The following is a 12,128-nucleotide window of genomic DNA, read 5'->3' on the forward strand; positions in this document are numbered from 1 at the left end:
CCTGTTTGACTCTAGAACATGGTAATTTCAACTTAAATTGCATCTCGTTTATTGAACCATCGAAGCCATTTCCAAGCCTAAAAACGACCATTTGAAGATTCAAAACACAAAATTTGGTAATTAAGGATATAAACCATCATTAATTCTTAAAAAAAAATAAAAAAGATATCAAGGTACTTATACTGGCTCAAAGACTAAGAAACAAGCCAGCTTAGCTTAACCAAGGTTTTCTATCATTGCAAAGTGCAAATTGCAGACCCCATGGAAGATTTATGATTCCGATTGAAATTTGTTCAAACTACTATGTTGGTGGCGTTTGAGAGAATGACAGAGAGAAAAGTAGTTCATAGAAACAAGAAAGAAGGTGACACATTCTGTCGTTCGCGTTTACACTCAAAATTTTCAATTGTCAACTACCACCTAACTACAAATTTCAAAATTTAATAGCTTAATCTTTTTTCCGCAAATCTATATCCATTTGATCACCATCTCTCAAATAAAGCTTATAGCCAAACTGGTCGTCAAACATGACTTGGAGCTTAGTCTCTTAAACAAATTGTGAGCAAAATTTCACCCAGTGCTCTCTTTTGTCTTTTTTTATTGATGAATAAGGAAATGAAAACTATTAAGCTTGTGTTACCAAAGAAAAATTGGTCAACTTTGACAAGCAAACTCCTTACCAAATCATGATTAATCGTTAAAATCACAAATCATGATTAATTAATAATCACTTTAAAAGCTACAAACAATAACAAATAATCTAATTGCTCTTTTAAAATTGGTGGCATGTTAGTATCCATCTCCCAAATAAAGTCTGTTTCTCATCGCTGCAAATCATGAAATCATTGGATGATTGTTGGTAATTTCTGGAAAAAGGTGGAAACACCATGCAGTGGTCAACTCAAGCAAATAGCATCCAAGGAAAGAGCGAGAGACCAACGCCCTTTAGACGTGCTGCTGTACCGCGCACGTGCGACGCCACCATACCTTCCAAGTGCCAACAACCTCCTCCTCCTCCCCCAACGCCCCCAGCATTTAAGAACAAGCGCCCATGCTGACACCCCTACAAGCATTTTTGTTAGAAATCGAACCAGTGTCCCTTTCGCTCTCCACCTTCCCCTCGTCCTCTCTCTCTCTCTCTCTCTCCTACGTCGATATCCCCGAAGAAAAAGTTGGCCACAGCAACACCAAAACGAGAAAAAACTACTGCACCACTTTTGCGTTCAAGGCATAGTTCTTTGAATAATCCATAAACGATCGAGCAAGGAAGCAAGCTAACCAGCTCTCTTCGTTTGCTTCTCCTACACACAAGGGGAAGCGAACGCATCCTTTTCTCTTTTCTTCGCGGCCATCATCGCATTGCCTCCGATTCTGCCTCCTTCGGTTCGTATACGTATCTTAATTGGTTCGCTCGTTCATCTTGTCTTAAATCCTGATTGATTGATTGATTTTTTTTTCGAGCGGTCTTTATATAAAGAATCGAAAAATGATCGATAGAGAAAATAAAAAATCTGTTTGGTGGGGGCTTTCTTCCTATACTTATGCTTTCCAGTGCAGAAATGATGCATTGGACGAATCTTTTGTGCCCCCCCAGTATCAATACGTTTATTGTTTCGTTTTTGTATCTTTTGAATGGGGAAAAGATCTCTGAGAGTTGGCATGGTTTCTGGCTTTGAGCGTTGATATCGGTTCTCTGTTTTGGATTGCAGAGGGGATGGCTGTCGCGACGTTCAAAAATGCATTTGGTGCGCCCCACCATTCTTCTCAACGATATGGTGGTGGTGTGTCTGCCGCGAAACCGGCCTCGGTGAGTTTCTCTGGCCGCTTGGCTTCGAAAGGATTCATCGGCGAAACAGGGCTGCTGCTGGAAGGAGCCGATTCCGTCTGTCCGGGAAGGAAATTTGGGGCGATTCGTGCTATGAATCCTCAGACGTCGGTCGCGGATTCCGTTTCCGTTCCTTCTAAGAATCCCAACGATCAGCGGAAGAAACCAAGTACTCTTCTCTTAATCATGATCATTGGCCCCATTATTTGAATGCTAGCTATGAATTTGGTTTTGCTTCAATTGATCTGTTTTCTATGGTTTTGGCGTTTTCTATGGTTTTCCGACTTGGATTGATAAAAAACGCTGTAAAATATCAAAATTGGGTTTTTTGGTGGGTGGGTGGGTGATTAGAATATATGTTATAGTGAAACGCATAGAACGGTTTTACTGAATTACAGAAATGTGGTTAACCAAATCTAGTTACAATATTATGGCTTTAGGCACCCTCTTTTCGTAATTGCGCTTCTCACAAAGTTTTAATCTTAATTGAACGTCATAAGAATGTTTTTCCGCTTCTTTAGTCACAAATTCATCTAGATAGAGCTTTAATAATGAATATATTCATCACAAGGTGGCCTTTTCCTGATGAGAAGTTTCATATAACGTGTTGCATTTTTGTAGTTTTTCTGTTGGTGACATTTGGCTTTCATAAAATATCAAGCTGGGTTGGTTCTCTTGATCTGACAATTAAATTAGTCCCTTAGCTTAGATTATCTCAAAGCTGGTAAAATGAGATGCCATGATCTTGACTGGAGAAATTGTTGGGCTCTTGATCTTTTCAGATGAAACTGCATTGATTTTGATTCGTCATGGAGAATCATTGTGGAATGAGAAGAATCTTTTTACTGGTTGCGTTGATGTCCCATTGACCAAGAAAGGAGTAGAAGAGGCAATTGAAGCTGGGAAAAGAATAAGCAATATCCCGGTTGACATGATCTTTACATCTGCCTTAATCCGTGCTCAAATGACCGCCATGCTTGCCATGAGCCAGCATCGCCGCAAGAAGGTCTTTTATTTGTTTATTTATTTTTTAAAATTTTCTTTTCTTTTATCCCTTGCTAGTAATTCAAGCACTTTATTTTGGTAGAGGGTCCATAGAATTTCTCTTTCTTATGTCATAATAACTTTTGTGTACTTTCTAAAACGCCTTTTGTCTCTGTTGAGAAAATAATGGTTCAGATAGAGCTCTGAAGGAAATATGATTATTTCACATCACATTTTCTTAACGTGTTTCCTTATTAGAGTGGATCCTAAGCATCAAGAACACCCATGTTTAAAGTCAAGTAGTCAACATGTTCTTGCTATAACGAGTCTTGTACTTGTTATGCTTTTGGGGCAAGTTTCAAAGTGAGAAAGATCTAGGAAAAGTGATACAAGGTGGGAAAACCGTATGGTTTTTCCCACCCTTCCAAACAGGAGACTTTTTCTCTGAGATGTTTTTTTAAAAAAAATATACTTTTTTTATAGGAAACATTCCTCCATGGGTGGACTACCACCACCCACCATCTCACCATCACAACCACCATCCATCTCACCACCATCACCCACCTCCTAGAAAACCACCCTCCTCACGATGAATTTCCACCATCCATCACCACCACCACTATCACCCACCTCCCAAAAAACCTTGCCGGAGAAGCTCCATCACCCCCACAATGATTTTTCATCACCACCATCACCACCAGTGTTATAAAAAATGCGCCTCGCCTTGAGGCACCCTTGAGGCGTGACCCTCTGTGCCTCAAGGCGCAAGCCTGAGGTGTGAGGTACAAATTTATTTTATTTTATTTTATTTCTAAGACATAATCAACAAGATTTTTGTAGGTTAATCTCATATATTTTTCAGTTATTTCAGTTATGTAATAAATTTCTTAGTATATTTCAACTTTTTTTTGGTTAATCTCATATATTTTCCAGTTATGTAATCAGTTCTTTAGTTAATTGTATATGTTAATCTCATAGTTTTTAGAATAATCTCATATATTTTAACTTTTGTAGGTTAATCTCATATATTTTACAGTTATTTCAGTTATGTAATTAGTTTATTAGTATATTTTAACTTTTGTTGGTTAATCTCATATATTTTCCAATTATGTAATCAGTTTTTTAGTTACTTTTATATATTAATCTCATATTTTTTAGAATAATCTCATATATTTTAACTTTTGTAGGTTAATCTCATATATTTTCTAGTTATGTAATCAGTTTTTGGTTACTTTTATATGTTAATCTCCTATTTTTTAGTACTTATTTGAGATTTTCTATTTCTTATTGGTTGTTATTTCATCAATAAAGCATTTCTTTATTTATTTGTATTTTTAGATATTTTTTATAATTTTTTAAAGTTTTCAAAATTTTTTTTGAGGCTTACGCTTTACGCCTCGCCTCGGTTTTTGGTGGAGCGCCTTGCTACGCCTCAACACTTTTCACAACACTGATCACCACCACCACCCACTATCACGGTATCACCCACCTCCCGAAAAACTACCTCAAATAAGTTTCACCACCACCACCATCCCCTTCCTCCTCTCTCATTTTTTTAAAATTTTTCATTTTATTTTTCTCATGCTATCCAAACAAGTAAAATTTTTTCATTTTAGAAAATTTATCATATCAAAACTTCTCATAGGCAAAGTATCATATCAAAACTTCTCATAGGCAAAGTTTTCTTTTCCTATGAGAGTTTTCTTGCTTCCAAACATGCCCTTGATCTTGTGCCCTGTATTTGTTTCAAGCTACCTACTTTGACACACAAAACTAACAAGAAAAGCATAAGATGCCAACCTATACATCCTTGCTTAAAGTGCTGATCTGGCATTATCCTAATTTTACAGGTTCCCATTATTTTGCATAATGAGAGTGAACAGGCCAAAGCATGGAGTCAGATATTCAGTGAAGAAACCAAAAAACAATCCATTCCAGTGATAGCTGCTTGGCAGCTGAATGAGCGCATGTAATGGATCTCTCATTGGAATTTCTTGTTGATCACCTGATCTTTTTCTACTTTCACCTTGTCCAATAATTGTCAGAGTTGATGCTAATTTTTGCTCTTCTTTTCTTGTTTTTTCCAGGTATGGGGAACTGCAAGGGCTTAACAAGCAGGAAACTGCTGACCGGTATGGGAAGGAGCAAGTGCATGAATGGCGTCGTAGTTATGACGTCCCTCCCCCTAATGGAGAAAGTCTGGAAATGTGTGCTCAAAGGGCTGTTGCATATTTCAAAGAGCATGTAAGCATTTATCTGCTTTTTCCTCCTAGTCAAAACAATTCACTGCATTTGATCCTAACAGAAATGTAAGCCCTTATTCATGAGTTATCTTAGAAGTCTTGAAAGCCCCCACATCTTTGTTGTTGATTACTAATTAGTCCTTTAGGTTCATGCTGGCACTTTTATGTGAAACTTCTTAAAAACTGCTGCTTGAGTTGTTTGAAGGTTCAGACTTCTAACTGCTGGAACGGGAATTTTTTGCAGATTGAACCCCAACTGCAGTCTGGAAAGCATGTCATGATTGCTGCTCATGGAAACTCTTTAAGATCAATAATTATGTATCTGGACAAATTAACTTCTCAAGAGGTCAAGGCACTTTTTAAATGCAAATTTATGCACGTGCAGGCTCAATTTTTACTTATAAGGGTTTTCCACCTGAAGTGTAACAGTAACTTCCTACTGCAGGTGATAAGCTTGGAGCTTTCGACTGGCATTCCTATGCTATACATATTTAAAGAGGGAAAATTCATCAGAAGAGGAAGTCCGGTAGGACCATCTGAAGCTAGTGTTTATGCTTATACAAAGGTATTCTAGCTACATTCCTCCTTTCATGTTGTTTTTGTCTTCTTATTCAACTTTGTTCCTATTTTGCATTTCCCCCCCCCCTCCTTTTGTTTAACTCTATGTTGAGTGAAGTGAACATCTCCAGTTTTTCATTCTACTTTATGCTGGGAATTGCTGACTGCATATGTGATATGTTTATTGCGCTTTTCGTTTGATTCTATATTTAGTGAAATGAATATCTCCAGTTTTTCGCTCTACTTATGCTGGTAATAGCTGACCACATATGTGATAGGCTTATTGCGCCTTCTAATTTTGAATGATTCAAAAATATATATGTGGAGCTTTGTGGTACCTATGATATGCCCGTTGATGATTGTATGTGGAAAATTTTAAAAAAATAAAATACTAATCTTTTTTTTGTAGCGTTTTCTGTTTTTAGAAGAGATATGAGACCACTGCCGCGATGAGAGGACCGTCCCTTTCACAATGATAGGGTAAAAAGTCCTCATTTGACCTTTCTGTAGATCCTTCACCCGGATCTGGATTTGCAAAGTATGTGCTCCCTGCACGCGAGAATAGGATTTTATGTAAATAAAAGCAAAGATCGTAGTTAGTATTTGCTCAAATCCTATTTGCAATGAAATAAAAAGGAAAAATGACAGCAAAGGGCGGTGGAAGTACCTTTTTTCGGGTTCGGGTGTCTGCTTGATCCTCGAGTCCTTCGTCCGGCATAACCTCCACACCGTCAATTGATCTCCCAGGGGCTAAGATGCCAAAAGGCTAGGGCCAGAGCTTCAAAGCTTCAGAGTCTAGGTTGCAGACTATGTCACATGGGTATGGATATGGGTGCGGGTACGGCACGGAAATTTCAAAAAATGCGGGTATGGGGACACGGCTATATATATTAAATATCACATAAATACAAAATAAACTGAATATAATCTAAATATATATATGCTATATCTAAAATATATAATTATATACTGAAAATATAATTATAAATTATAAAATGAATACAAACTTGTATATAAGGAGGGTAAAATGGCGTGTCCAGGTGTCGACGCATGTCTCTATTTCTGTATGCTATCCCAAAGGGTCTCTATTTCCAGAACTCCAGATGGGTTGGAGATAAGAACTTCCATCTTTAGATAAATTCTCATTCCCGATTTGGATTTCCCGCAGCGACTGGAGTGTGTTGTCTGGACTCTGGACCGTAATTCTGGACTACACTTTTCAGATGGCGGTGCCATTAGAACTAATTTCGGACTGCACTTTCCAAATGACGGTGCTGTCTGAACTAGTTTCGGACTGCACTTTTCAGACTACACTTTCTGAACTTCCCTTCCGGAGTTGTCCGAAACTTGGTCGCAGAAGATGTGTCTTTAGTTGTTCTATGGCATGGTATGTGGATCGAGGTCTGTGCTCTCCTTCTGTGGATTGCACCCTTTAAATTACCTAGTTTTTGAACTGAATCGGATCTAATGGAATTTCGTGGATTCAAGAACCGGTAGAAAAATTGATGTATCTACACTGATAGACATTGGTCATCTATGTCACATAGGTGCGGATGCGGCACTTTAAAAAAACTTGGGTGCGGGGTGGATATATATATATATATATATATATATATATATATATATATATATATATATATATATATATATATATATAATTTTTAACAGTTTTAAGTTAACACTACATGTATTTGTGTGCATTTATGTATTAATATATATAATATAGATAAAAATGGACTTGATTAAGGTTAACTGAATCTACTTTTGGATAAAAATGAACTTCAGTGTGGTGGACTTCACCTAACACAAAGGAAGTTGTGTCCAAGTGTCGCACCCGCCTGGGTGCAAGTGCGGTGCCCTGTTAGAAGGGTCCGTGTGACATAGTTGATCATGTAGAATATAGAAAGCATAGGCATGGGATATACCAGTTCACGACGAACTAGCATGATACCAGGTTAATCATCTTCTTCCCACTTTTCTCTAAGATCATCACCAGCATATTGATTTTTTTTTTATCATTATCCACTGTTGTTTCTTCCACAATAATTCAATCCACATCTTCATTCAACATGCCATGCTCCTCTTAATCCCATTCATCTAGTATGTCAAAGTTCTCCAAGATTCTTCCTTGGTCTTTCTTGTGGAGAATCTTTATAGTTGCCTGAAAAGAATACATGTTTAATAATATTCAATTGGTATTTTACTCTTAGAATAGCAATCTCATAAAAATGTTAAATAATATTTACTTTAACTCTCTCATAGCTGCAAATCATAGTGGATACACTTTAGAATAGATAATTGAATCTTTTATGCTCTAAATGATTTCTCTTTGTGTGGATTTGCTTGGACGGACTCTAGTTTCAATTGCATCCACTTGCATTGCAAGTTTTGGCCGAAAATAAGGAAAAATATCTCAAATATGGGGTGGCCATTGCCAAACCCGCTTCACCATAAATGTAATTATAGGCAATTAAAATTGTTAAATAGTTCAATAATGCATCATATCAAACTTGCAATGAGGGTCTTCATCTTCTAAATCATCCTGTCCCAGTCTCCCTCTATTCATCACTTCAGGTATGCATCATCTTCATCCTCCATCAGTTCTAAGAGCTTTGTTCCATCTTTATTAAGCATGCTAGTTTTTTGTACTTGTGTATATTAAGTTTTTAGCATGTCCAAGACTTAGTAGTCAAAATTGTGCCTTGGTGGCCGGCCTAGGCACAGGCTCAGACTTGGTACTTGTTTATATAGATACATTGCTTGGCCTTATTAATTGTTACATGGATTCTTCCTCTCATATTTAAATACCTTGACATACAAAGTAAACTTAAATGCCATTCCTATCTCAAGTGTTACGCATGTGATTACTGTCTAAGTGTCGCATGCTTGTTTTATATTAGTTAAATAAGTAATCTAAGGATGTCCTAATATAGCTTATGGATATGGTATTTTTCTCGAGCTCTCCTACTCTATCACTTTAAACACAGACCTTCTCGCTTCTCAAACTTATTTCACAAATCCTCTTAAACCTCTTAAAATTGAATATGTGACTTCCAGATTCCTGGCCCACATCACATCTTGCTTTGGCGAGTATGATCCAAATAGTGTGCTATTTAATGTGGATCAAATTGTTTTGCTTTAATTATTCTTTTCTATGAGTTTGTGTTATACAATCTATGTCATAATTTCTATAAAGCCGATTATATGGTCTTGTAATGATGGTTTATGTCATGACATTGGTCATAGCATGGAGACAATTAGAAAAAGTCTGCTCCGCTAAATGGTCCCATCTTACAGCATGACCCTGTCCGGCATATCATTATTTACTTAGATCAATGACAGTTTGGATATCAGGTTGCACATTGGATGCAATTGTTGCCAATGCTAGTGCACTAGTCTTCCTATTTACTTTCTTTTCTGATGGCTTTATAGCAGTTCTTTTAGTTGCTACACCCTTACTCCTACTCCCTAGGTATGGCAATTTTATGAATTGTCAGCTGCATATTTGCCAATTGCAATTTCTTAATCCTCTCTTCTGATGCACTCTTCCTCCATGCATAAGCCATGTTTCAAACTGCAAATTTCTTCCTCTTTTTGAAGAAAGTATTTGTTCTATCATTTGCAACAAATTTGCTGCTTTTTCCTTATAGGATGGCTTAGGTTCCTAGAGTTGCAAGTGGCTACATTTACTTTTTTATTGGGCAAGTGTTGCTGCAAATTGTGTGTCACACCTTCAATAACAAAACCTGTGGTACTTATAATTTTCCGCTTAGACTTGTATTTATTTTCCCAATTGAACAAAATGTGAGATCTCTTAATACATAAATCTAAAAAATTCATCTTTTTTTATTCCTTAACTTTGAAATTATACTTCATCAAAATAGGCGTAAACACTAAAAATGCTTCTATTGCCTCCAAGTTTTTCCACATGCTTAATTGAAAGATCCCATGCAAAAAGAGAATCCAGTCCCTAAATTTGCAGCTTTGAGGGGTGCTGATATCGCCTTTTGAGATGCAAATAGGGCTAGTATAACTCCATTTCTGCGACAAATATACTGCAATAATTACAGGAAAATTGAAAAAAGAAAATGCCTAAAAAGCCAGTTTCTGCAATAAAGAAATTCATGATCTTAGGTATATGATATATACAAGATTTGGTACAACAAACTAATATCATTTATGATCTAGGTTAAACACTTGCCCTAGTAGTCCTTGGTTGAAACTTTTGGCAATTCTGACGGCATATCACATTTGCTTCCTTGTTTGGGGTTTTTTATTCCTAAAAATTGTGTTCTGTGTTCTTTTGTACAAGACACCCTCTCTCTCTCTCTCTCTCTCTCTATATATATATATATATATATATATATATATAGAGAGAGAGAGAGAGAGAGAGAGAGAGGGAGTGAGTATGTATAATATAGTTGATTGTAGGTGCGATCTAGTTGAAATCTCATGATGCAGGTTGTTTCGAGTCAATCTAACCTCATAGATGTGTTCAGCATGGTTGATTTAGTGAGAATCAACCCTTAGATCATGTTTTTTTGAGTCGGGAAAGACCAATGCATTTACAACCATCAAGTTTTGCATCGCTGGGAAAAGCTGTACACAGGTCGGATTCCAGCAATTCAAAAGTTGTTTTCCACTAAAGACAGTATGTAAATCACATCCATCAGATTGTTTGGACCAAAAGAAAAAGAAAAAAAAAACAAGTGGAGTTTGCTAAGTCATTTGTACATACAGTGATTGTAGAAAAATTTAACCCACATATGTATATATGTATAATCAATTTGTTTAGGAACCATAATCTAGCAAGGAAATATTAGGATCTAAAACTTGGAGAAGGCATGTCTCCTGTAAGAATTTGTAGCCTTGGTGGTGTGTAAAGTTTGTGAATGATTTGATTTGTTATGTTAGTATATCTACATAACCTATGCCAAACAAAACAATACAAAAAGTGGAAAATTTTCAACTTTGCCTGCCATATAAAGTTATGGTGCTGATTTAAACATGCATTTACTTTTGGAATTTACGTATCAATGAAGTAACCATGCAGTGCCCTACTTCTGACAAACACTGATTAAAATATCTTGTGAAGAAATGAATTGGGCTCGTTGGGCTTTTACTTTGGCTAGTTTCTTGCATGCAAAGCTGTAACTTGTATTATTAGTTTAACATCAGCCGTAGTGGTGTGTTCTTTGAGTTGAACTGGTTTGCTTTGATATAGCGTTTGTTAGCAAGCAGTTGATGAAATTGATATTTTTGTTATTCCAGCTGGTGCTCTTGCTTCAACCTTGTTTAAAAATATTTCTCATATGCTATTATGTGATTGAACGGCTGTAGCTGCGTTTGACCCTTAGATTTATTAACACAGCCTTTGTACCTAGGAATCCTGCAGCTGTATCAGATATCATATGAACTTTTCCAGTCTTTTCTTCATCTTTTCCTGTTCTATAAAGCTGGCAATAATACACTAATTGTTTGTTTCTTTCCTCTTTTTCTCCCCTGTTGTGGACAGAATTTGGCTCTCTACAGGCAGAAGTTAGATGAAATGTTACACTGACATTACAGAGGTGCTGTGTTTGCATCAATTTTCATTCAATTGAGCCATGCCTACCTGTTCCATTCGTTGTGTTGTAGTGATCGAGTGTATTGGTTCGGTATGTACGTGATACAAGAGGGGCCTTCTAAGAAGAAATATTTAGCCCGTGTCAGCCACTTAGTTATGCCCTAAATTTGGGTTTTCACTTTTCTTTTTCTTTTCTCGTCTGATGCACCTTTTTTCTGTTATGTAAAACAAACCTTGATTATTAATTACTTATTTCTATTTCTTTTAAAACTCATCCAAGTCCATTTTTTCACTTGCATTTGTTCTAATATTTCAGTTGGTCTTAAAAAAAAATCAGTTGGGTGGCAAAATTATCATGGCAGTGTAGATGTGACTGTATGTAAGTTTGGTTTTCTTTTAGTTTTCCCCTAATACAACGCCAATATTCATCACAAAACAATGACAATGGTTGTAGGGGAAAAAATGAAAAAGGAAAAAAGAATTCATGTGTTGTGTTCTAGCAACATGGGCATTGCCTACCAATGGGGGCTCTCCTTGTCCGGTAGGAGCAGCGAGTGAGTGCACATCACCTTGTGTTGAGACGTTGCAAGTTCAAATCCCAATGGTATGGTTGTATAACCGGTAGGGGTCTGCCTAAGCCCTGCATGCCTTTCTAAACAACAAAAAAATTGCCGGAATGTCAATGAACTAGCTTTGAACTGATCCGCGTGGAATGGAATACATGGGCTACAAAGAAAATGATTCTACCATTTCAATATGAATTTCCATGCTGCATTGCTTTCTACAGTGAGAAACCTTAAGAAACCTGTACCTCTAACCATTGAGAGAATTTTATCATTTGCCAGACCCGAATTAGGGGTCAATTTACCATGAAAATTTCTAAAATTTTACAGAGACAAACTAGATAGAAAAACAGTGAATCTACCTTTTACAGATCCGAAAAATCATCTTC

General features: G+C 36.7%; 1 protein-coding gene across 1 annotated transcript; it reads left to right on the top strand.

The window, feature by feature from the left end:
* The first annotated feature begins 1,155 nt into the window (after positions 1 to 1,155).
* On the top strand, positions 1,156 to 11,468 carry LOC149812078 (2,3-bisphosphoglycerate-dependent phosphoglycerate mutase 1-like). The gene is made up of 8 exons (XM_089993311.1): positions 1,156 to 1,383; positions 1,710 to 1,994; positions 2,608 to 2,831; positions 4,660 to 4,778; positions 4,897 to 5,053; positions 5,297 to 5,398; positions 5,498 to 5,617; positions 11,126 to 11,468. Exons 2-8 carry the CDS (start codon positions 1,715 to 1,717, stop codon positions 11,168 to 11,170), a joined length of 1,047 nt encoding a protein of 348 aa, XP_089849437.1. The 5' UTR covers positions 1,156 to 1,383; positions 1,710 to 1,714; the 3' UTR covers positions 11,171 to 11,468.
* The last annotated feature ends 660 nt before the right edge of the window (positions 11,469 to 12,128 follow it).

This window comes from Nuphar pumila, chromosome 17 (genome assembly GCF_984573655.1).
Source record: "Nuphar pumila chromosome 17, dmNupPumi1.hap1.1, whole genome shotgun sequence".
Classification (NCBI taxonomy): domain Eukaryota; kingdom Viridiplantae; phylum Streptophyta; class Magnoliopsida; order Nymphaeales; family Nymphaeaceae; genus Nuphar; species Nuphar pumila.

Coding starts and splice junctions, on each gene's coding strand:
- LOC149812078 (XM_089993311.1), top strand. CDS start 1,715: ATGGCTGTCGCGACGTTCAAAAATGCATTTGGTGCGCCCCACCATTCT. Junction 1,995..2,607: donor CGATCAGCGGAAGAAACCAA/GTACTCTTCTCT, acceptor TGATCTTTTCAG/ATGAAACTGCATTGATTTTG. Junction 2,832..4,659: donor GCCAGCATCGCCGCAAGAAG/GTCTTTTATTTG, acceptor CTAATTTTACAG/GTTCCCATTATTTTGCATAA.